Source organism: Nyctereutes procyonoides, unplaced genomic scaffold, assembly GCF_905146905.1.
Source record: "Nyctereutes procyonoides isolate TBG_1078 unplaced genomic scaffold, NYPRO_anot_genome, whole genome shotgun sequence".
Lineage (NCBI taxonomy): Eukaryota > Metazoa > Chordata > Mammalia > Carnivora > Canidae > Nyctereutes > Nyctereutes procyonoides.
Window position 1 is genome coordinate 19,100,831 of NW_026575135.1, and position 26,385 is coordinate 19,127,215.

The 26,385-nt window shown below is 43.5% G+C and overlaps 1 protein-coding gene across 1 annotated transcript; it reads right to left on the bottom strand.

Moving 5' to 3' along the window:
* Positions 1–1,437: 1,437 nt before the first annotated feature.
* On the bottom strand, positions 1,438–26,002 carry ANP32B (acidic nuclear phosphoprotein 32 family member B). The gene is made up of 7 exons (XM_055302322.1): positions 25,594–26,002; positions 15,601–15,750; positions 11,967–12,089; positions 6,246–6,435; positions 4,108–4,232; positions 2,838–2,907; positions 1,438–1,887 (listed from the first exon to the last, which is right to left on the bottom strand). The coding sequence occupies exons 1-7, from the start codon at positions 25,645–25,647 to the stop codon at positions 1,820–1,822; spliced, it is 780 nt and encodes a 259-aa protein (XP_055158297.1). The 5' UTR covers positions 25,648–26,002; the 3' UTR covers positions 1,438–1,819.
* Positions 26,003–26,385: the final 383 nt, after the last annotated feature.

A 26,385-nucleotide genomic window follows, 5' to 3' on the forward strand; every position in this document is an offset into this window, starting at 1 on the left:
GAATTCCCCCTAACACTTACCGGACCTCTAGTTACAGGTCCTAGTAAGTATCACTCCTGTCTATCTTCTCTTCCTACTAGTTACGTGAACACCCAACAGCTGGCTTGTTTCTGCTCCAGCCCTCTCCCTCTTGTCCCACCAAGGAAACTGGCCCAGCCTAGGTGCCTGGTAGATAACATGAAAAAGAAAACAATCGTCCAAAGTTACTGTTGGATATTTGGCAATACATGCAAAACTTGGCTACAGAAGAAACTGCTTTATAATGTATCTAAGATTTGCCAAATGGCAAAGGCCTTGTGGCTGAGAAAAATTTAGTACCTGTTAAACCAGAAATCCAATTTAACTTTTTTGGAATTTCCTTTGCAAAAAGCAAACCCTAAAGCCCAAACACTTCAATTTTAAAGTACACACGGTTTGGGGGCGCCATTGACACTACATAACTTTTTCTAGATATAAATTCAAATTATATTCCAATCTTTAACACTACTTTTATGCATAAGACCCCTACTCATTCCAATGAAGATTTACTAAAACAATCCTTAAAAATCTTCTATAAAAAATATTAACAAAGTCACACATCTATTAAATGGTTGAGCCACTGAACACACAAACTGCAGAACATCTTACCCCTCCCCCAAATCCCCTTAAGAATAGAGAAAATTTCCATCTTCTGGAAAAGCGGAGCTGACCTTGGGCAGTGCCTACCCGCTTCCTTGGCAAGGCTTTTCACATGTCATTCCTCCTTAGCACGCCTGTCTTGATAACAAACCATACTCTGTTCACTTGTCAGTCAAACCCTACATGTTTCAGCCTTGATGCAAAGCCCATTTTTTTCTTCAGACCTTCCTGTCATGGAGGGTCACAGACCATCAAGTGCTACAAGAGACTTCAGAAGCCATTTGGTCACACCCCCTCAATTTTACAGATTGGGAGGTGATCCAGAGGTCAACACAAGGTCACACAGGAAATCAGTGGCAGAGGTAGAATTAGAATTAGGATCTCCCAGAAACCAGTGTTAATGCTCTTCCTTTATACTGTCCTATTTTTTTTAATTCATCTATTACTTTAGTCTAACAATTTTCCTGGCTTTCAGGGGCTCTAGAGCACGGAATTTCAAACGTTTTAAAAAGCCTACTCCCACAGTAGAGAAAGGAGGAGAATCAGATTTAAGTGTCCAAAGATTCTATATACTTGTGCATTTCCCCTCAACAACCATTAATATAAAAATGTCATAGAAACCAGTTCTTTAGTGTTTTCACATGAGCTTACAATTAAAGTCTAATTTAAAAATGTAAGCATACAACTAGGCTTTACCAAAGAGGAACGTGTTTATTTCACTTAAATTCTTAAAAATACTTTTTTGGCAGTTGACACATAAAATGTCCTAATGTAAAAAAATTTCATTAAAAAGAAAAGAAAAGCATGAAAAAACAGACCCAAAATGTTAAGATTTTATTTACAAAGCTTCTTTGTTGTACAGAAAGTAAAAATGCTGTTACAGTCTCGGTGTAACTGGAAGCCACAGATGGCTGGCTCACCAATCACAACTCTCCACGCTACAGCAAGTCTGACACGAAAACCTAACAACGCTTACAATTTTGTGGGGTGAAGTCCCCAAGCTTGGTGGTGAATTTCCAAGAGGGGCTAAAGAGAGGAAGGTGGAATGTCACAGGAACTATTCTTTGGCTCTTTGGGTGGGTGGGTGTCCTGGGGTTTGTATCACAGCTACCTTTTTTTTTTTTTTTTAAACAGCTACCAAATCCATATGAGCAGTCCAACCAATACTGAACAGTTCTTTCTTTGCAAGTTATTTGGGGTTTTAATCATCTTCTCCTTCATCGTCTGTTTCTCTCTTCCTCTTTTCACCTTTCCCACTTTCTTCCTCCTCTGCACAACAACAAAAATTCACTTTGAGACAACTGGAAAGGTATTTGCCTAAGTTACTGCTAACAGAGGTAATAACAATGAACTTCTGATGGTTGGGAGACTTAAAAAATTGTGATCTTGATTAGATTGGAGGTTGCAGATTTTAAGAGGTATTAACTAAAAAAGCATAGAGACCATTGAACGAAAGTCAAAATGTACCATAGCATCTCAAATGATAGCAAAGTTAACCCAGTTTTCTCCATTTTAATTTGCTGTCTTTAAGTTGACTCAAATTGTAGCAAATGAATATTAACTCAAAAGGTTTTTTCCCCAACTAGTAAAAATCCATGGCTATGTCAATGAAATTACCTAAACTGCAGGATGTTCCAAAAAGCTCCCTGAAGGCAGGTACTGAACCCTAACTTCAAGTGCAAATTTAGTTCAATGTGTGGCACAGAGAACAGACGCTGAGAAAGCAGGAACCAATGGAAAGCAAAGCAAATAATCTGGTACTCTAAAACCTGCCCAGGTGTGAGAATCTATACTTCCAATGAGTAATAGAGGTTTCACTGGTTTTAGCTGTGGTAGGAACTTAAGAAATAACAGTAATAAAGTTGTAAAGGTGCTATTTATACATTCTGCAAAAGTTATGATCTAGTTATTTTAGACTTTAGTGAAAGAATTCCAAAACCAGAAATCTCATATCTGGAAGTAACCCAAATGATGGGGTCTAAAAACATACTCCAAGTGTGGGACTGTGGGTGGCCTCCCACCTGCACAGAGGCATTATCAGTCACTGAAGAGCAGGAGATCTGGGCCAGCATAGGTGCACTGACAGTGCTACATAAGCCACTGTGAAAGCCACCAGGGGAAAGAGAATTTTTTGTTCTCTGTAGTTTCACAATCTAAATTAACAGACATTTTCTTGTGTTTTTAACTGAGGAGGACCTAAGTGCATACATGATACCCACCTTCATCTTCATCTTCATCCTCATCGTCTTCATCTTCATCAACCTCTCCATCATGTCCAAATTCTTCTTCCTAAAGAATAGTAAACAGCTCTATTAGCTTAATTTGCCAAGGTGAGAAGTACAGAGAAAAAGATAATTTGCCAAAAAATTTAACAATTCATCAGAGAAAACTTTTAATATTATCTTTATCTAATGTCCTGAAATCTGTTCATTTTTCTGAATAAGCTTAAATTAAGATTTTCTTTAAAAACTGCTTTTCAGGGTCGTCTGGGTGGCTCAGCTGGTTAAGTGTCTGCCTTCAGCTTAGGTCATCTCAGGGTCCAGGGAATCAAGTCCCGTATCTGGTTTTGTGCTCAGCAGGAAACTTGCTTCCTCCCTCTCCTAGTCCCCCCACCCCACTTGTGCTGTCAAATAGAGAAATTAAAAACAAAAAACTGCTTTTCAGAAGTAAGCATTTTGTCAGACATGTTTAATTAGCATACTATTTATAATGGATAATTCGAGGAGTGATTTTAAAATCTTGAATTTCAAAACAGAATTTCTATATTCCCATTCTTACAAAAAGATTCTTTTAGGAACTTGATTTCATTATTGCCTGTGAGATTACACAAACTGCTCAGCCTTAGTTTTTTCCTACTACAAAGCAATGTGCTTTTTGATGATATCTTATTTTCTTTGCCTGTTTTGACAATTTCCTTGAGGTTTGTCAGAATCAAGTCATTCCTTTCTCCTGTCCTTCTACGGCATTCAACTCCTCATAGATACTGTTATCACTGGGTGGCCCATAAACTAGACTACTTGCTCTTTCAAGGCAGGACCACGTTGTTTAACTCTGCGTCCTCAACTCTTTAAAGCATAAGATGTATTTACTGAATTAAGCTGAACATACGAGAACAAGTTCAGGCTTGGTAAACATACCCTTCCCTTCAACACAACCAAGGGACAGACATACCACCAGTTCTCAACATTTCCAGTTTTCTCACCCTATGGAAATGACACTACACTCAATTCATTACTTCTTCCCAATAAGTTAAAAGGTCAAAACTTTACCCGCAGAGCCAAGTACCATGTCTAATTAGCACCCTGTAAGCACTCTACTTAGAATTTACTAAAAGGTGGACAAAAAGGAAACCAATCAGACTGTTATTAGTCTATTTACAAGTTTACTATTTTCATCAGAAGCCTTTACTTTTTCTTAAAAAAAAAAAAAAAAACTTCCACATTTTCAACTACAAATAGGAAACAGAGCTGCAAACACATTTGCACCAACCTCTCCACTGACTTCGTCTTCATCCTCTTCCCCTTCTACATCTTCATCTTCATCTTCATCCTCTTCATCATCAAACTCTTCCTCCTCACCATCCTCATCTTCCTCATCCTCCTCATCTTCTCCTTCTGCAAGTCCAAAGGAATTCATTAAGTTACCCTGAAGGCACATCTGCTAAAGTGCCAAGGCACTTTCAGTTGATGGCCGGACAAATGCTGAGCTACATCAATGCCTGGGAAACCCAGGCACTGCACTCGTCCCTGTCCTCCCAGCTGGTTGCAACTCAGTCCCTTCGTCCACCAGGGTCCCTTTACATCTGGAGGCCAAGAGTACTGATGGACTAGCTGTGCACTGCAACAGTTCCTGATGAAAGGATAGAATCTCTGGAATTTGCTTCAAGATAAGGAAAGGGGGTGTGGGTAGGGGTTGGGCATGTATAAAACCAGTAATTGTTGAAGCTCAACGATGAGAACATGAAAGTTAATTTTACATTATTTCTATCTTTGTCTGAAATTTTCCACAGCAAAAAGTTACCACACCCCCTACCCACCAAATAAATGACAAAGAGCTCCTTCTCTGAGGTAAGGGTACTGCCACAAAGCCAGAAGCCAGAGGGGGAACCTGACAAACAGTGGTAAGCAGCCTGTGATGGGAGGGTCAGGGTGGGTGGAGAAAGGGGCTGGCTGTGTCACCTGCACCCGTGTCTCTATTCCACCTCCTGATGCAGGGCCAAAGACAAGCAGTTCTTACCTCTCCTGCTCTGGGAGCCTGCAGCGCTGCCCTGCTTCCTAGCCTCTGCGCATTCTCCCCTTTCTTCTCCCTTGGCTAACACGGATTCAAACCTTTGGTTCTCAGCTTAACGTCACTTCCTCTTGCCAGGCCTCCTAATATGCTCTCACATGAGCACCTGACACTTCTCCATTATCACAGGCTTTACTCACTTGTGCTTATGTAACATTTCTCAGTAGACTGTAAACACCAAGAGGACGTGCGCCATGTCTGGGTTTTCTTTTCAAAATTATATTCCATGGTGCTTGGCACATAAAAAATGCTCAAATTTGTTGCCTGACTGAGCTGCTCTCCACCCTCCAAGGAATTTCCTTACAGGCTCTTGCATACATGGCCATTCAACCTGTTTAAGGCAAACTTAAATAGATAAAAGAGTGTTTTCAGGAATAACTAAGAACCTTCAGTGAAGGGAGTAAGTGATGTGAACATCTGAAACAAATTGAGACATCCTAGTCTGTGTCCACTTTACCATCCTACATCCCATCATTTTTTACCATCTCAAATCTGCCATAAATCTGCAAAGATGCTGCCAGAGTATTACACCTTAACTGCACCCAAGCTGCCTAATGTTTTCCTCAACTTTTCTTGACCATTTGTTTTTCTTTTTATCTTTAAAGAAAAGACATTTAAAATAATGTCTCTGCCTCTCTCTATGTCTATCATAAATAAATTTTTAAAAATCTTAAAAAAAAATACAGCAAGACCATAAATTCCAGCAACATCAGGAATGTTAGGAGTAACTTTTCTTCATGCTGACTTATGTGAAAGCTGATCACTCTGCTTCCTTTAAGCCACTGGAGAGGCGAGAAACTCTTTATCTGAGTGGCTCAGAGACAGTGAGTCATGGTGCAAGGAAAAAGCACAAGCCCATCAGTAAAGAAAGCTATTTTATTTACATTTGGCTCTAACAGACAGATCCCTAGTTATCTATGAAGTGCTCGGCCTTGTGAATAAAGATGAAAAAGACCGTTCCTACCCAAGAGGAACATAGCATAGTTGAAAGAGACAAGGATAACAGAGTGAAAGACGACGAAAGAGGTAAGCAAGGAGGTGCTTTCACACACAGGAACCTAACCTACTAGCTTCTGGGCACTGAGACGTGCGATCTTGAAGTGTTGACAAAGCGGAGTTTCCCTCCAAAATCAAGACTAATTAACCATTTTTATGTGGAATCATTTGAAGGCTTCAATGTTCTAAGAATTTATTAAAATTAAACAGAGGTCCTAGCTCCAAATTTAATGGAAATGCCTACATGCATGGATATTATTTTTTCAATGACAAAAACATTCAATAGCTTTATCATGACCTTTGATAGGCAGAAATTAGGTTCACTGGATGTTACACCCACTCACCTTCATCCTCCTCTTCTTCATCCACACCATCCACTTCGGCATCTGAGTCAGGGGCTTCCCGATCCTCTCGGTCATAGCCATCCAGGTAGGTCAGTTGGGGCAGGAGCTTGAAGACACTCTCTCGGTAGTCATTCAGATTAGTAACCTCACAGTTAAACAAATCCAGGCTTTTCAGGTATTCCAACTTTTTCTGAAGAAAAGGATCAAGAAACATACTTTCTAAATCAAAGGAACACCAGCAACAAAACCCATCTCCTGAAGATGTAAAATTCTAGGCACTGTATTCATTTAGCTGCTACCAACTCAACTTTAGACACAGGAAAACATTTCAAGTCCTTTGCAAACTTTATAGTAGGCCACTAGATTTAGCTTATACAATCTACCTTCTGCATTTACCTTCTCAGAGAACTGTCCTTTTCCAGCAATATTAGTAAGTAGTTTTAAGAAAAATGAATTTGGAAAATACCAAACTGGATCTTTTCACAATATGAGACAAATCAAACAGAGTTTTAATAAATTTAGTTCAAAACTAAGTTTTAACATTCAAGTAATCAAATGGCCAAAAGAACTGGTCTTCAATGCTCTGGGGTGGCCAGATGGGGAAAAAAAATTCATTCAATTAATCAATTCAATCTTGAGGTACTTGAGATTTCTATTCAAAGACATAGATGTGAAACACTAGAGAATGGCATATAATAAAGTAAGAAGTGTAGTGATACAGTTATTCTTCAGGAAGAGAGGATTGGTACAGGCTGGGGAAAAGGAAGGGGCATGCAGAGTTGAAACTTCAGAAGGAGACAAACAATACTCATTTTAAATTTGGGACTTTTCTGATGTAAAACTCTTCTGATTTTACCATACCCTGAAATTTTGCCGCAATACCTCATTTGTTTAGAACTTTGGTTTAATCTATCTAAAATACAAAACACAACATAGTTGAGATCTGAAAGCTTGGGCTGAGGAAAGTTTTCTGAGTAACAAAGTGGGTAAGAAAAAGTCCATGTATTTTACTCAGATTCATTTGCTTTCACAATCACGTACTAGTATTTCAATCAGACTCTAGTAAGTTGTCACTAAGGGTGAAGGGAGACATTGGGAGGACAGAGATAGTAGTATATTACAAGCAAGTAGGAGAGAGCAGCAGGAAGTAACAGCAGACCCTCTTAGGAAAAACAGGGGCAAGTGCTTAAAAAAGCAAACATAAAACATCAATATGTAGCCTGGTGCCCTCTAGAAAAAGGTCAATGAGCCTGGAGGGCATATAGCTTCATAAATGTCACTTTTAAGGGTTCTGAATCAGGAGAAAAGGCTTGGTATTCAAGTCTTGAGATATCAAGGCTGAAACAAAAAATTAAGAGGCTCTCCACATGAAGTAAGTTGCAAAAAAATAATTGTTTAAAGGCTTTGATGCTTTACTGGGAAAACTATTTTAACATTCACAAGGGGAACCCTGGGTGGCGCAGCGGTTTGGCGCCTGCCTTTGGCCCAGGGCGCAATCCTGGAGACCCGGGATCGAGTCCCACGTCGGGCTCCCAGTGCATGGGGCCTGCTTCACCCTCTGCCTATGTCTCTGCCTCTCTCTCTGTGTGTGACTATCATAAATAAATAAAAATTTAAAAAAAAAAAAAAAACCATTCACAAGGACCCAGGAAGAAATGCAGATGAAAAAACCTTGCCTTCAGGATTGAGGTATCTTAGTTACAAAATGATTTAAAAATCTTCACCCTAAAGCAAGGCTTGACAAAATATAATTGGCCCATCCTGGTCCACTGCCTGTTTTTGTAAAGTAAGTTTTATTGTAACATAGCCACTTCATTTGTTTATGTGCTCCGTAGAATATCTTGCCCTAGAATATTGGCAGCACTGACAGACTATATGGCCTATAAAGCCTATAGGATCTTATCATCTGGCCCTGTAGAAGAAGGGCTGCTGACCCCTGCACTTAGAGGATCTCTATCTTCCTGGTCAAAGAAGAGGTTCCCACCACTTGTTTTATTTTCACTGAGCAGCCCTTGGGAACAGAGAGGAAGGCAGGGAACACAGAGCAGGGTTATGGCAACAGGCAAATGCACTCCTCAAAACACCAATGTACAATGATCCAAGAGTTTGTGGATCAAATAATGTGCTTATGTAAGTTAGTCTCCTGAGGTCTTAAGAAAGCTGTCCCCAGCCCTTCTAATCACAGGGAGAGCTGCTTTTATGTTGTGTTGCTTTCAGATTAGTTCCCTACTGGGCAGGCCCTGACCTCCAGCTGCCCAGGTAGGCCTTCTTGCCAAAGAGGGAGAAAATGTTGAAACACCACCCCAGACAACTAGCTGGCACACTGGGAACTCTTTTCTCTTCCCAAAATGGTTGACTCTATACCAGCTAAAATATGACCACAAGTAAATTTAGGCAGCTTTCCCAAAGTCTAAAAATTCTTCACTCAAGGGAATGAGCCATTTACTTTTCAAAATTATTCCCTAGGAATGGATGCACAAAAATGCATACAGCCCCTGATCCTTCAAGCTCTACAGTGCCTCAGGCCCCTCCTATAGTTCCAGGCCACAGGGCCTCCAATGCCCACCTATTTTTGAAACTCCACGAATCTGTGACATTTTTGGCTACCTCTTGAGGAAAGGACCCATTATGAATAATTCAAACATACCAAACAGTTTGCTAGAAAACGAAGTGAAAGCAAATAAACAAAATTCCAAGTAATTGTAGTACTCTAGAATTGTTTATAGTAATAAAATTGTGCTTTAAGCCCCAAAATATACTACCCACAGATTAGGATCCCAATGTAATGTGTAAATACTGCTTTAAAAAAAAAAGAAAAAGAAAAAGAAAAAAACCAAAAAAAAAAAAAAAATCAAAACCAAAAACACCCCCAAAAATCAGAATTCTACCATACCAGAAATTTGGCCTAAAACTAATAGGCTAGCCATAATAAACATTAAACATTTTATTAACAATAATTTTGCTTGCCTTCTTAGAATTTAGAAGGGCTTTGGGGGATGGTTTGGATGGCCCAGGTCTCTTAAAAAAGGTGTCCAAGGAAGTTTGAATTGATGCCTTCTTTGTCTCTCGATTAATGTCCCTGTAGCAAGCAGAGGCATTCACATCATTGCATTGACTTTAAGAACTGGGCTCAAAGTAGACGGTGTTCAAAATGTACGTGGTTAATGAGGATGAGGATGGTGTTGTTCCCACTGAAGAATACTTTCAGAAGACAAAATGGACCCAACATTCCCCCCACTTCACCTTCTCCTACAGTTTTATTTTATTCCAAGAGACAACTTCAGGAGACCTACCTAACACCCTCAGGCACCTGAACAGTAAGTTCAGGAGAACGGTTCGAGCTCAGGCTTTTCTAGATGGCCCTGGGTATGCAGCATTGCGGCTATGTCACTGGCTAGCTAAGTGTGTGACTCTGGACAAGGGATTCAGACTCTCCCAAGCCTCAGCTTCCTCGTGAGTAAACTGAGGGCCATGTTATTTCTTTTCTCTTTGTAGAAATGTTTTTTGAGGATTACTAATGAAACAGAATACATAAAGCATCTACTACAGTGTATGGTACACAGCAGATCCTCCAAAACTGGTAAATACAACAATGATTATTTCCCATTCTCACTGTCCTGGGGGACCAAGACTTTCACAGCTACCAAAGAGCTCTCATACATCATGGACCAGGTCAGGAATGCCCAAGAAAACAACTCCCATACAACGTTTGCTTCTGCTCTGCCTCTGTGCACTAGGACACTGACAAAGGCTTCTGGGTGAAGCATCAAAGAGGACTTGAGTTGCCATGAGAATTAGGCAACAGGCCAGTGATCCCACATGGGAAGGTACTGCATGACACTCTGTTCAGGAAAAAAGGGGTTGTTAGGCTCACGGTGACCCTGAATCAATAGGCCTACCATTGATATCTAAACAATAAAGAAAGGCTCAAGGTAGCCTAACTGGGAGACACCAGCACTTAATTTAGTGCTCCTTTTGGAATTCCCAGTTTAATGTCAATTTGGGTATGGAATACATATGTAGGTAAAAGAACAGGTCCCAAAAGCAGTGGAAAGAATGGTAGAGTTGGATTTGAATCTCAACTTTATAATTTATTCTGTGGCCACTGAGTAATTATTGAAGCTCTCTGAACTTGGTTTCCTCATCTCTAAAAGGGGGACAGTCTGGGTTATAGGAGTATACAATCGGCAAATGTTAATGTCCTTAAAAACAGCAAAACTCAAATGTTTACTTAAACATTAGAAACAAGGATTGGTTTAGAGGAAAAGAACTAGCAAAAAGGAAGGAGGAGCCCAAGTATCTGGATGTACCTATAATCCAAAAAAGGGGCAAATACAAGATGCAAAGGTGAGAGACTCCCAGAATTTGAGAAATAGGAGCTAAAATGTAGCCCACTTAATGAAATATATAAATAAAAGGACTTGATAAAAGGCAATTTAACCTACACTGGAGCAGAGCCTTAATTACTGATTGGGGGTAAAAGATGCTATAGTTCTGGCAGGAAATCCTCTTTGTTAAAAGAAGTCACAAATTAACTCTATCTTCCCTTGAAATATCAACAGCATTCTGTACAAGTTAGGTGAAATCCGAATATTTTAATGTACTGTGACATCAGAATAGATCTAGTAGAAAAAATGCCTATCCTCTTGGGTTTTGCTCTTCTGGACCCTGAGACAGTTCCTATCTGCTTGTATAACTCTCTCCCAATATGTTTACAAGATGAATTAAATGGAAACACTGACTTTATATATACGTAAAAACAGAGAAAATCCATAGGCTTCTTTGGATAGTATGAAACAAGTTGGGAGTTCCATTCGCCTTATCAAAATGGAATTCGGTCTCAATGGCAAATTTATAGAATGTCACATTTAGAGAAATCAGTCACTTAACAATCTTGAATTCATAGTACTTTCCAGGTGGCAGCTACACAGAAGAGCCTGTGAAGCTGCTCCATACCTTATATTAACCTATCCATCCAGCTCTTTTCTGCCCTACAGCTTACACGTGGACTGTACCCCCATTAGCACAGGCTTCCCAACTTACAAATTAAGTTAAGCACATTATTTTAGTCTCAGAACTCCTAAGAAAAGGCAGAGCTTATTATCCTCCGTGCTTCATAAGTGAGGAAACTGAGGCCCAGAGAGAAGAAGCAATTTTCCCAAGGTCACACAGTAAGCCTGTAACCCAACTGGCACTTAACTTTTTATAGCTTATCCCAGTAGGAAGACTAAGGATTCTGGGGTTCCCATGCAAACTTAAGGCAACAGTGATCTAGCTGGGGCACAAGATCAGTCGGAAGACCTAAACTTATTGGAGCTGTCCTTGGACTATAATTCATATATGATTATAATTCATCTATAATTCAGATATGCCATCCAGTATGAATAGCTTTTTCTATAAAAGTATAGAATTGCCTGGCCAGTTTGAGGGGGAAAGAATTAAGATAAATGTTTAAGTCTTTGGTGAATATATGAAACTTAAAAAGGAAAAAAAAAAAGAAAAGAATTCCCCTTTGAAGGAAACCACTACAGTATCAGGCAGGGAGAGCAAAGCCACAGGAACACATAACTAGAGAGGCCCTGATCTTTAAAATTTCTACAAGTATTATAATAACAACAACCACCTTCTTGATTATTATTTCCAAACATTTCCCTCACTATAAAGAAATATGAAAATGAAAATGACCAATAAGTCCTGGTTTCCAAGTTATCACTTACTTACCAAAGGTTCCAAGGTGCTGATATCTTTCAGTTTATTTCCACTTAAATTTAAATGTGTAAGATTTGGAAGTTTTTCTGCTAACATGTCCAGACCTCCAAAGATTCTATTGTCACTGAGCTCAAGCTGCAAGAGAATATACAACATACATACAAATACACACAGAGAAACACATCATTAAGGCATTGTAAATAGCAAATATAGTTCTTAAATACTTATCAAGATCAAATAAACTCTGTTCCTATTAGGGCATGTTTGTTCATTTTGTTTGATTAAATCCAGATAAGTAGTCTACAGTAGGTCCTAAGAACATTTTAGGAGAGGAGGAGAAACAGGATGGATAAGAAGAGCTGCATTTCCTTAACCAGCTGCTAATTATAATAGTTTGCTCAAGATCTGGCCCCTAACATCAGTGAATCCATTTTCTAACCTAAAAAGTGGGTCAAAGCAAATTAGAATTCTTTGAGAAGTTCCAATAGTCTATACCTGCCAGGAAGGGTAAATGGTCTGTGCATTCTAAGCAGCTTATCCCGCGTGCCAAGCAAAGCTCACTATGCCCACTTGAAACCTAATCTGGTTCTGTAGAGTTGACACATCGTAAGGTTCTATACCTGGAAACCACCCAGGAGTGTCGCTCTCTATAGGAGTGGCATGGGTCCCAAAACAAGCCCTTAAAGAAGCTTCATGACCTCAGGAAACTGAGTGGGGCAATAGCTTCAGGGTTGCTGAAACCAACTCCCCGGAGGAGGCCACTTCTTGCAAAAAGCCGGCACTAGCCTTTATAAGAACCTACTCTAATTTCTTAGCGGCAGGTCAAGTAGCACAGTGAGTGGTGTGCCAATGAAGGAATGAGCCTTCACCATGGAATTCGAATCTGAAGTGAAAGAAATCGGAGCCTGGAAAAATTAGACAGTTGAGAGCATATAATTCAAGCTCTTCATTTTGCAGATGAGAAAACTCAGGCTGCACAACTGGTTTCAATTCTCTAGTTTAAGTGCCAACACAATGGCAACCGCATCTAACTCTTACACAGGCCATAAGTGCAGGGCACTGTTTGAAGCACTTGAAATATATGAGCTTATCTGCTCTTGCGATAACCCTGTGGAGCAGACAGAATTATTATCTGCATTTACGGATGAGGAAAATGAACTATAACTCTATAACCTACCCTAGGATCACACAGTTGCAGAGTGACCAGTTACAGTTACAGAGTGACCAAGGACTTGAAGCCAGGCAGGCTAGCTTCAAAAGAATTCACCTTCCCACTATGCTATGTACTTGGAATAGCATGAAAATTTCATGTAATTTTTAGTCTTTGGTATGCAGTGAAATGAACTACATGATGCAGAACAGAGGCACTTTTAAAAACTTGAATATTTGTTGAAAGAATGAGCTTAAAAAACTCAGGTCTCCTACTTAAGGTGTTACTAAATATTTCAGAGGAAATGCATCATTTCACAACATTTTTTCCTTCCCATAGCATATTCCAAATTATCTAGTCACATTCTAGATTTATAAATACAGGTCTAGGGGGCACCTGGGTGGCTCAGTCGGTTAAGTGTATGCCTTTGGCTCAGATCATGGTCCCAGATTCGAGTCCTGAAGTGGGCCCCCTTCTCAGGAGGGAGTCTGCTTTTCCCTCTCCCAATGCCCCTCCCTCTGCTCAGGCTCACGCTCTCTAATAAATAATCCTTATTAAAAAAAAAAATACAAGTCTATAATCAACAAAGACTCCAGTTTTAGCTTTCTTGAGATTTTAGTAAATTAAAACAGAAAGAGACCACTTCCCTTGGTTGGTTAGAATATCACACATATGTAATATTCGTATCCTTTCAACATGAGTATCTTAGGGAGTAGAGATAAAAGGCAATCTGCCGAAGCACTTAGTGGCATTGTGAAATGAAATCGTATGTGTAAATTTAGGAAACCTGTGACATTTACACACCAAAATTTCATTCAGAAACTGTTTCTTATTAAAAAACAATCTGTGCTCAGGGTAGGAAGAAAGTTTATATCAACTGTGAGCATTGTCTTATCTGCCTTTTAAGTCTGATTTGTAGATCACTCCTCCCTAACTCTACAAGTGATTAACAAGACTTCAGAAGGATTTGATAAAGCCTCTATATAGATGGGTCACTGATCCACTTCTCCTCTGATTAAGTCTGATAGTACACAGACCGCAGCAAATCAAGAAAATCTATCAGGATACTAGGAAAACAGAACACAAAATACACAGTAAGATCATACTAGCATCAAGTTTATGCAGATACAAGCTAGAAAGTCATCCATTGTTTAAAGTCAACTGTTGTTTAATGGGCTAATCAGAGCTCCCGGTGTCACAAATAACCCATGTAAATATAAACGGATTACACCTGAACCTCTAAAGTAGCTGCTTAGCAGAAAGGAATAATTTACCAATTTAAAATATAACAGAGGATTATTCTTTCTGATAGGAAGCTAAGTTACCTGAAACTCAAAAGGACTGCCTGGGCATTTCTCGCCTAAATAAGGCAAATAAGTAAAAACAGCTTATCGTTTTTAATTCATGTACTTAACCCAAAACAATTTCCTCTCAGGACTTAAGCAAGCTACTGGAACAGCCTACCTGCATTTTGCCTAAATTTGATTATAGATTTCTATGTATACCTTTGGATAAAAGTTTTGCTTAGATTCCCTAAGAAAGGGAATATCAAAACAGTAGAAAAGTTTGCAATACTTACACATATTTTTTATTATGTAATAGAAAAGGCATTCATTTAGGAAACAGGAGATAAGAGTTCTAGTTTTTGCTACAGTACTAACCTCTTTTGTAGGTGGCTTTAGGCAAATTACCGTACCTTTCTGCATCTATTCCTGTGCCTATAAAATAAGGGATAAGGCTGGAAGAGCAAAGCTTCTTCCAGTTTTGGCATTCTGGAGCTTCGAGACAGTTACAAGTACAAGGAGATGAGAAAACATTTTTCTTTTGTGTTTTTTAAAATTGGCAGTTGGAGAGGGGCAGGTGGATAGTAATTGGTTTATAATTAGACCAATAAAATGCTAACAATGAGCCATCAGCTAAGATAGGGAAATACAGCAGCTTTGTTACAATGAATTCTTGCAGTCACAACACATTTTAACTTTCTAGTCATTTAAAATAACACAATGGGTCTGAATTATCATAGACTACAAATCTGCAAATTTTTTATTGAAACTCACCCTTAATCAACAAACATAAAACATGGAGAGTGAGAGACACCTGCAGTTCCTAAACCAGAGCATACTAAAGGAGAAAACCCAGCTAACATTATAAACAATGTATAGCAATCAATAAGTAATAGCTTATTCACAAAAAAATTATTCTTCATAACCACTATTTATTGAGCATACATGCATTATTTCTAAACATCACAGCAATTCTGTAAGGTTGGGTGGTATCACCAGTTTACAGGTGAGGAAATTGAGCCTTAGAGAGATTAAGTAACCTGCAGAAGATCACCCATCAGAGAACTGGTGGGGCTGGAATTCAATCCCAGGTATGCCCAGGTCCAAAGGCTATGTGTTTTCTGCTACACTAACTTCTTCCTTAGGGGTAAAATCATGTATGTTTCCCTTCTCAGAATGTTCTCTCGTTTATTGCTCAAGAAAAAGTACTTACCTTTTTCAATTTAGGTAGTTTGGGGAGATTTGAAACGGAAATCAAGCCTACATTTATTAAACTGAGGAACTCTAAGTTCACAAATTCAGCTGTTAAGCCCTCAATTTTCCCATCATTTGATTTGCAATTATCCAGGACAAGTTCTCGAACCTATGGATGACAATGGAGAAAAAAAGAAAAAGACAAACTTTCAAAAACATACATAAAACAAAGAACATAGCAAAAACTACAATCATAAACATCCAGCAAAAACACCCACATACAGGGACAGTCTCTACTTAGACCTAGATCACAGTTATAAATAAATGAAAAAATGATTAAGCCTTTAGTAACAATACACTAATAGATACCAAGGATAGAATGTTACACCAAGGTATAAATAAAGATTTAAACTCTTTACTTCCCAGAGACAGAACTACAATCCTTAAAATAAGTGAAGAAACTATATCCTTATTCTTTTTCCCAAATCTGTTAAAGCCCAAGAGGCAGCTTTAACTATAAAGGCAGAGAAGCTTCCCCCATCCCCCAACCCTGCCGCTGAGTCTCCCTTAAGGCCCAGGGGACTGACACAAGGAAAAGAGGAAATCTTTACTTTTCCTATCAAATCCCTGAGATTTTGGCAACATGTTTCTGCACTATACATTTCCACTTGTGGTTTTATTAATCTTTACTAAGATTCTCGTGACAATTAGAAAGGGTCAAGATGCAAGGGGCCTTAACTCAAAGATCAATTTGGGTTACATGTGAGAAAGGTATTTTCAGGAAAGAAAACTATTAGACATTAAATTAGGTTCCCTTTTCAGGCCATAAAATCTCTTTGTGGGTCCTGAAATTCAGACTTCCAATCCATTCAAGGCAATCACATCTGAAGATTTTATTTATTTTTATTTATTATTTTAAAGTTCTACACTCAGCATGGGGCTTGAACTCCCAACCCCCAGATGGAGTCACATGTTCTACAGACTGAGTCTGCCAGGTACCCCATGATTTTAAATACTGATCTTTTTTTTTTTTTTTTTAAGATTTTATCTTATTTATTCATGACAGAGAGGCAGAGACATAGGCAGAGAAGAGAAGCAGGCTCCTCACAGGCAGCCTGACGCAAGACTCGATCCCCAGACTGGGATCATGCCCTGAGCGGAAGGTAGATACTCAACCGCTGAGCCACCCAGGCATCCCTAAATACTAATTAATAAACAACTTACTGCGTGAGTAACTACCATAATAATACCTACTTCCATTCTTGTTCTGTGGTTGACTCTGAAACTTCCAACTTTTAAACACATTTTGGTCACTTAACAGTGATGCAAATTAGCTTTAACGGCCAAAAGCACTCTTGCAGTCAATCTACCACGTGAAACAGCATTAATCAAGCATGTATATGAGAGATGCTCGTATTTCTAAACTGAGACTATGAGCTAATAATACCTTCATCCTCCCATGTAAAATCCAAGGATACTACTCTAGTAATTGCTATCATTTATGGAGAACTTAGTATTCTTCACACCACCACACCCTCCCCCCATTTACAGAGAAGGAAACAGATTTAGAGTCAGTGATACCCACAACACCACAACTTCTCACTTGCTTCTTTACTACTTCTCACTACCCTACTTCCTCCTCCTAAGCCTTGGTTTTAGTTAGGATGCATGTAGGCCAAATACATCTTTTACTTCATTCCAGGTTTCTTTACACACCTCTGCCATTTTCCCCCTTTCTGGGGCAAACAGCACATCTGAAAGTTAAGGTGTCAAGTGAGAAGTGAGCTCTAGAAACAGATGCCTGACATCATATCCTGGCTCTGCCACTTACAACCTGTGTTACCTCAGAAAAGTCACTTAACCTCTCTGTGCCTCAGCTCTTTATCTGTGGAGGTAACAGTATCCACTGCGTGGAGCTGCAGAGGAGTAGCACCTGAAACGTACTAAATGCTAAAAAAGGAACCTCTGGGGAAAGGGAGAAGGGGAATGACAGGGACCTCTGCCGTTAATTCGTATTTGTGCTGGGCTTTTCATAAGCATGTATTCCTTTTGTATTTAAAAAAAGTAAAACCAACCAACCATAAAAATAAAGTCAACTGTGATTGCCCACACATCTAATACAGAAATACAACTAAAATGTTCTCATTTGGTTTGGGGGATTTTCTATGATTTTATCTGACAGAGAATCCAAATTATTATACAGAATGACGCTAATATTCCAAAACCCAAGTAAAGAGGGATCAGAGTTAGCCATATTGTCTCCCAGCTCACTGGGTGAAATCACCTCTTGGATATTTCTTCCAACTGGTAAAATTCCACTCTAACTAGGGTCATCAAAAACTACCATAAAGATTCAAATGTGAGTTAAAACAGGTTTGCTGAACCAAACAGCAGAATAGGAATCAAGAGGAAGGAACTGGGAAGGAAAAAAGATGTCAAATGGTTCAAAACTGCAGGTTTAGTTGCTGGGTGTGTAAGTGATGGAGGGGAACTGAGGTCTGGCTTAGAGAAATAGGAGCCATGTGGCTACATGGAAATGTGTAGGGAACAGCCTTCTGAGGGGCAGATGAAATGAATACCATGAGGGATACTTAGTTGAGGTTCCCTCCGGATGTTCGGGTGCAAGTATCCCCAGAAAACAGGATATGGTCTGGAGTGCAGAGGAGGGTCGGCAGTTCTGTATTTGGCATCATCAGGGCAGAAACAAAAGTGGAAAGGATGGATTCCCTAAAAAGAGGACCAAGGACAGAACCTTGGGGAATGCACAAAGACGACTCGAGAAGAATTAAGGAGTGGTACCAATGGTGAAGCACTGGTTTCCAACACCTGTAAAGGCTTCTGAAATAAGGCACAAGAAGTTACTGAGAAAAGGACTGAAAAAATTAGAAAACAATTTCAAAGCCCATCAACACAGGACTCATTTCCAGGATACACTGTGGGACAAAAATATGCAGAATGGATGTTCTATTTATGTACAGACCACACATTCACTTTCTTATATGTACAGAAAATCTCTCAGGAAGAGAAAGTGAGTGGCTAGGAGACCTTCCTATATAGCCTTATTTAGCATTACAATGATGATAATATTAATAATCTATTAGAAGAATACACATTTTAAAAGTCACCACTAGACTTCAAGCTTTATGACAGACAAGGTCATGTCTGTTTTAGTCACCACTATACCAATATGAGAAAGAGCTTTCATAATTGTTCAATGATGAAAACTGGTCCTAGGCTTGTCAGAGTACTGCCTACAGGTTTCTGTCAGGATTGCAGGGGACTGAGCAGATGCAGCAATAGAAAGCTTGGATAAAAAGAGAACCACTTTCTGATCACAAGCATTATCAAATCAATATAAGAAATACTTGTCACTTAATATTTTGGTATATTAATTCAGTCTTTTTTTTGTATATTTCAAATACAGGTGAGCTAAAACTATTAGTATACTCTAACTCCAAATATTTTTTAATGGCTAAAGAAATTGAGTATGTACATATAAAATTACAATCCTCCCTGTTGGAATATATTTCCCATTTTCCCTTTTATAAATAATGCCATATCTTTTTATGTAAAATTTCCTCTGTAATCAGGATTCTTTCTCACAACCTATTGCTAGATGAAAAAATAGACATTTGAGTCTCTATTATTGAGTTCCAAGTTCTTTATTTAAATTAGCAACCAACCGTTCTGTTATTTGTGTGACCTTTCTTGATATGTGGAAATTTTAGGTATTTGCATTTATTTTCTTGAGGATACGGTTTTAACCCTGACAAAAAATAAGCAACCCCCAAGAAACATGGGACAAAAAGACAAGCCATAAAAAAATACAGATTGTCACATTTAAAAAGTTGATGTTCACCTACAACGATCATTCTACTCTTGTTGGAGGAAGGGAACTCCTCCTGTGGAGAAGGCCAGGATGGATACTGGTGCAGGTGGGTTTATAAGTGGAAGAGTAAGAGTTTGGGGAATGCACACCTGAGACCTTTAAAGTTTGTCTATGAGTAGAAGATAACAATTTACTGGGATGAGATGGGCAGAGGATTGTATGGCTCAGCAGAGAAGGCATGCCCCTGGACTTTTAAAGGAAGACTTAAGTAGCAATAAAGAAACGTACATGTACCCCCAGAACAGAGTGCAAAAGGCACAGTAATAGGACAAGCCACTGGGGAATATGCAGAGAGCAGAGTAGGAATTACTGAAGAAAGCAGAGACCACAGGGTTCTACTTGAGGCTGTGCCCAGGGACAACAGGTCTGGAAAGCCAACACTCAACAGCCTTCTTCTAGCCCATCTAAACAAACATGATATGGTCTCATTCATTTGGGGAATATAAAAAATACTGAAAGGGAATAAAGGGGAAAGGAGAAAACGTGAGTGGGAAAAATCAGGGAGACAGAACATGAGAGACTCCTAACTCTGAGAAATGAACAAGGGGTAGTAGAAAGGGAGGTGGGCGGGGGGTGGGGGTGACTGGGTGACGGGCTCTGAGGGGAGGCACTTGACGGGATGAGCACTGGGTGTTATTCTAGATGTTGGCAAATTGAACACCAATAAAAAATAAATTAAAATAAATAAAGTTCTTAATAGGAGTATAGCGAAAGGTCTGCTCTCAGGGAACTGTGTCAGCAGCATTTGAGTAAACTAAGCCTTCTCTGCCCTATTCCTTACTATGGAAGGACCCAGACTAGCTTGCAACGGAAAGAACTGTGGGCAGGGAGCTGGGAGGGGGGGTGGTGGTGTTAATAATCCCATAGCCTCCCAATCTAGACCCAGAGTAAATGAGAGATTCTAATCAAGAAAAAATGGTCCGTTTCTCCTTATGTTCCAAATCCTCCCAAAGCTACTATCTAAAGAGGTGAGGTTGGGCAGGCATTTGTACATTTGTGTGTACAAGTCAGGGAGCCATTTGTTCCAAGATAAAGTTAACTGGCCTTCTGCTTGAAGACAGATAGTTTAACTTTAGAGACCAAATTTACTCATCCTTCATTTCCCAATTAAACTAGATTTTTTTAAAGCATGAATTCAAGATAAATACTTAAAAACTATTATTTCCTATTTAGCTCTTATTTTTGTTTTCTGCACCCATCAGAAAAGCAGTTCTATTTTCTACCACTTTGTAACTGAAAAATCTAACCTATACTGCAGTCAGGTTATGGTGATTGGTGTTAGGGTCCACAGAGAAAGAAAAAAAAAAAAATCAAGCAATTTTTCTTTCATCCTCTCTAATTTGCTCTCACTTCCTACCCCCCTGGCTACTCAAATCAATTTTACCTAACTGGCTGGAACTAGTTGGGTAATCTTCCCCAATTTTAACAGTTGTAACTGCTGTAAAGGGGGCGGGAATGTATGGAGGAATTATAGACCATTCTGAGTTATCAATTCTTTTATTTAGAAGAGACCATAGACTATATACCTGAATGTCTAGGTAGAAATCTCAAACATGCAGGCACCCCCATCCTATTTTGTTTATCTTTATCTGCTATTTTTGGCTTATCTGTATCTAATTTTTCCTCAACTTAGATATAATACTTATAAAATAAAAACAATTAGTTGCTATGCAACCAATGAGAATATCCCATTGTGCTGAAAAAAATTTTAAAGATGTAAATTAAGGGAAAGAGAAAAGTGTCTCCTAGGACTACTCTACTCATGGGTGAGGAGTGCCTGGTCTTCACACACAGCCCACCAGAGTCCCACAGAGGCATCCACTGAACCACAGGAACTGCCTGGCTTTCTAACTTTGAATGGAACTCTCGAACAGCAAACATCAAGGCTAGCTGTCCCCAGACAGCCTAAGTTGTTGAGGTTCTCACAATAGGGCCATGTTTGGTGCAACGGAAGGATGATAGCCTCGCATAAAGAACAGGTATTTTTCCCATTTTGGGATATAACTAAATTATATCTCACTACTCGGTCAGTATCTCATTTCACATCTGAAAATATCACCAATTTCTGTGGTATATATGGTATTTTCTAGCACTGCACAATTTGTTCTCAGTGAAGTAACTAGCAATATTTTGTATGAAATATTTCTTAACCTGGCCTATATTTTTAAATGGTGATCCCATTCTTTTCGTAGGTTTTTAAATGCCATCTTAGGCATTTTTCCACCATGAGAACACACCTGATATGAAGAGCTGTTTTGGGCTTGGAAAAAAACCTGAATTATACATTTATTTGTAAGTCCCCTCTTAAATGTGCATACTTGTGTTTATTTTTTTATTTTAAAGATTTATTTTTACTTATTTATGATGGGGGGGGGGCAGAGACACAGGCAGAGGGAGAAACAGGTTCCATGCCGGGAGCCTGATGCAGGACTTGATCCCGGGACCCCAGGATCGCGCCCTGCGCCAAAGGCAGGCGCAAAACCGCTGCGCCACCCAGGGATCCCCCCCATACTTGTGTTTAAAACAAGGAATAGGGACACCTGGGTGGCTCAGCGGTTGAGCATCTGCCTTTGGCTCAGGCCGTGATCCTGGAGTCCTGGGATCGAGTCCCACATCAGGCTCCCTGCATGGACCCTGCTTCTCCCTCTACTGGTGTCTCTGCCTCTCTCTGGGTCTCTCATGAATGAATAAATAAAATCTTAAAAAAAAAAAACAAGGAATAATGGGGATGCCTGGGTGGCTCAGAGGTTAATAAGCACCTGCCTTCAGCTCAGCGTGTGATCCTGAAGTCCCAGGATCGAGTCCCACATCAGGCTCCCTGCGTGGAGTCTGCTTCTCCCTCTGCCTATGTCTCTGCCTCTTTCTCTCTCTCTCATGAATAAACAAAATCTTTAAAAAATAAATAAATAAAACAAGGAATAAGGATATAGTAATAGGTGGAATGAACCTATTATCTTAGCCTCCTGTACCCTGACCAAGGAACACAAAAAATGTAGAAGTGCTACCAGGGTCATCTTTAAACCTCAAAATAAAAACAAAAAAGCTGGGATCCCTGGGTGGCGCAGCGGTTTAGCGCCTGCCTTTGGCCCAGGGCGCGATCCTGGAGACTCGGGATCGAATCCCACGTCGGGCTCCCGGTGCATGGAGCCTGCTTCTCCCTCTGCCTATGTCTCTGCCTCTCTCTCTCTCTCTGTGACTATCATAAATAAATAAAAATTAAAAAAAAAAAAAGCTACACATACACTCACACACACACAACATAAGCCTACTGGTCCTAAGAAAAAAGAATTACAAAAAACACTTGTGATCAAACCTCTACCCTCCTCAGACACTTAGTTCTCACTTGATGGCATTAAAATCAACCACGGGATGCATGCATGCCTGTCCATATTATAACTGTACATTCAGTGAAGAAAAGGTTTTCTCCTCCCAAATGTTAAAAATCTGCAGGATCTCAAGAGGCCAAGCCTATTCTCTACAGCTGGGGCCACAACATAAGGTGCCACGTGACTGAGTTTGGTTATAAAGGATCCTTCTTCCAAATTTCATTTGCCTCAAAGATGACTCTTGTGCAAAACAATGATTAACTTTTAGAATTTCCTTCAAAATCTACAGCATTTTTTCCCTGAAAGCCTTTGGTTTTAAGATCAAAGCTTTCCTCTCTTAAGAACCTAACTTCTGCTGTCTCAGTCTCCTCCTCAGAGTCCCTAGGGGAGGCTTTCTCTTCCTGTCCCCCAACCTTAGCAGGCTACCAAGACGCTCTCCAGGGCCCCTCGAGTGTGCCAGTGCAAGTACCACCACCGGGTTCTGAGGCTCCAGGATGGCAGAGGCTGCTATCTCGTTTACCCTGCTTTTCTAGGCCCTGCCATGCTGCGGGTACTCAAATATTTATTTTATAAACCAGTGGATTGCCGTAGGCTAGCGCTGTCCAGTAACAGTAGCCACTAGTCACCTGCTGCTTTTGAGCACTTAAAAGGTGGATGCTGCAACTGACAAACCGACTTTTAATTCAATGTTAATGAAACAATCACAAGACTGACCTTTGGCAAGAGCGTAAGGCCAAAGTTGGTTACTCGAAAAGTTAACACCTGCCCCGTGTATTTACGTATTTCTTCAAAATACACTGGTAACACCGTGTGTGAAAAAATTCCATGTCGGGGGACATCAGCCCAGCCAAGAGGGAACATTTCCCAAGAGGGAACAACACTGCCCTTACCGACTGCTTCCCCAGTAACTTCAGTCTGCGCACGAAGAATTCAAATACTAGATCTTAAAGTGCTCCGGGGATGCACGCGCACGCTTTGGGGGGAATCTTGGCTAAATTTACTCTACGTTCTACGTATGGACTCGCAGCCACGGAGCAATAATGCGAAGGCCTGAGACCAACAACTCCTCCAAACCAGAGCCCGGCCCGTCAAGTTCCAGGGTGCGAAAGCGGCTCAGACCGTCCAGGACCCGAGCACGTGGCCCACACAAAATGTCTGACTGGGGACGGGCGGCCGTGGTCAACCCCCCCCCCCGCCCCCCAGGCCCCGGGCGGCCACGAGGAGACGCCCACCCCTCGGGTCCTCCCCGGGCGCGCCGCGCGGCCCCGCCCCCCACTCGCGGGGACGCCCGCCCCACGCCGGCTGGCCGGTCCCCGCAGGCCGGCAACTTGCTCCCCACAGCTACCTGACGGCACGAGGCGCGCCCCGCGCTCGGCCGCGGGCGGGGAGGGCGGCTTCACGCTCACCCGCGGCCCGGGAAGAAAGAGGCGATTCTCAAAGGCCCGCCCGCCCGCCGCTCACGCAGCCGCGGCGCCGAGGGCCGCCTCCCCGGAGCACGTGCGGGGGCAGAGGCCGCCGAGACCGCGCGGCCCGCGAGCGAGCCCGGCCGAGGCCCGCCCGTCCCCGCGGCGCCTGGCCCGGGCGGAGGCGGCCGCCTGGCGTTGCCCTTTTAAGAAGGGGGGAGGGGGGACGGTAGCGCGCCCGAGAGGAGTCGAGTCGGAGGAGTCGCGGCTCCCGCCAGTGCGAGCCGAGCCCCGGCGAGGCGGGCGCCGAACCCGCCGCGGGCCGGCCTACGCGGCGGAGGGAGACGCGCGCCCGCCAACATGGCGCTGTGTCGGACCGTGGCGCGCCCCGGCTGGCGCGAGGAGCCGCAGCCCGCCCACACCGAGGGGCCAGACTCCGGGCAGGGGCCCCGGGCTCCGCCGCCACGGCGCGGAGGGAAAGCGAAGCGGCCGCCGCCGCCGCCGCCGCCGCCACCGCCACGGCTGGCCTGGGCCGACCGGGGCCCCCGCGCCCCCCGCGCCCTGGGAGGCCGGCAGTGGGGAAGGCCCGGAGGGCGAGAGCGGAGCGGCAGAAACGGGGGAGAAAGTTTTATTTTTAGGCTTGAAAAATGGCGGGAAGCGCGTCCTTTTTTCAAACTTGGCCTCGGGAGGGGCGGCGGTTGCGCCACCTCCGCCGCCGGCTCGCCCCTCCCCCGCCCGGCGCGCGCCAGGCCGCGCCCGCCCGAGCCCCCGGGCGCGCGAGGGGGCTCCTCGCCCCCCTGTGAGGCCGGCGGCCCGCCCGAGCCCCCACGGCCGCGGCCCTCAGCGCGGCCGGCGCCCGCCGCCCGCCGCCCGCCGCGAGGCCCGCCCGGGGGAGGCCCCGCCCCGCCCGAGCCCCTTCCCCGGCCGGCCCGGGGCGCGCGGAGCCCCGGCGGGCCCAGCCCCGGCCGGCCGCGCGGCTCCTCGGCAGGCGCGGCCTCCGCCCGGCGGCGCATCCCGGGAGGCTGCAAACATGGCTCCCGGCGTTACACAACCCCCTCCTCCCTCCCTCCCTCCCTCGCCGCCGGCCGCACGCACACGCGCTCCTCGGGGAGCGGACCCCGGCGGGCGAGGAGCTCAAAGTTTGCCGTCCCCCAGCCCACCGCCTTCCCCGGACGGCCGCGGGGCCCCGCGGGCGCCAAAGAGTTAATCCCCGCGCGCTCGCTCCCCCCTCCACGCCCGCCCGCCCGCCCGCCCGCCCGCCTTCCCCGTCCGAGCCCGCGAGCTGCGCCCTTCTCCGAGCCGGGGCCGGCGAACCCGCGGCCCGGGCCCCGCAGGTGGCCACCATTACGTGCAAGTCATGGGGGGAGAGGGCGCCCGACGGGGGCTGTGCTTACAGCGGCCGGGGTCCGGTTCCTCAGCTCCAGGTGGATCCTCCTCTTCATGTCCATGTTCCCCTCTTCCCCCCTCTTCAAACTTAACTTTCCGCGGCGGGGGCGGAGGGGGGAGAGGCGTCCCGGCCTGCGCAGCGAGGGCCGTCGGAAGGGGTCTGCTGGCGGCGGCGGCGGCGGCGGCGGCGGGCGGCGCGGTCCCGGGCGGCGGGCGGCGGGCGGCGTGCGGGCTGGCGAGCGGAGCCCCCGGAGCCAAGTTACTCACGGGAGCGGAGAGAAACCATGGAGGGAAAAGGGGGCTGGAGCGCAGCGCTGGTCTCACTACCGCCGCCCCCGGCCGCGGCCCCGCACTGCGCTTAAACCGGCGACGCGGCGCGGGCGGCTGCTCGGCTCCACTCGGCCCCGCGCGGCGCTGCTCGGCTCGGCCTCCGCGGCTGCACCAAGGACGGGGCGGGGAGACGCGCGGCGGGAGGGGAGGGGAGGGGAGGGGAGGGGAGGGGAGGGGAGGGGAGGGGCGGAGGCGGGGGGGTGGGGGGAGGCGCAGCCCCGGGGACCGGAGCGATTTCCTCCCTCCCTCCCTCCCTCCCTCCCTCCCTCCCTCCGACTGCACGTGGGGTGGCTGATGTAAGACCTTGCTCGGGGGCTTCCCCGCCCGCCGCCGGGCGGAGACCCCCGGCCGCACCTCGCGGCGCCGGGAGGCGGCTCTGGGCTGCGGGGTCCGTAAGGCCGGGCCCGTCCTCGTGGGCTCGACCAAGCCAGCCCGACGCCCGCCAAGTCGGGAGACGCGAAGGGAGCGCG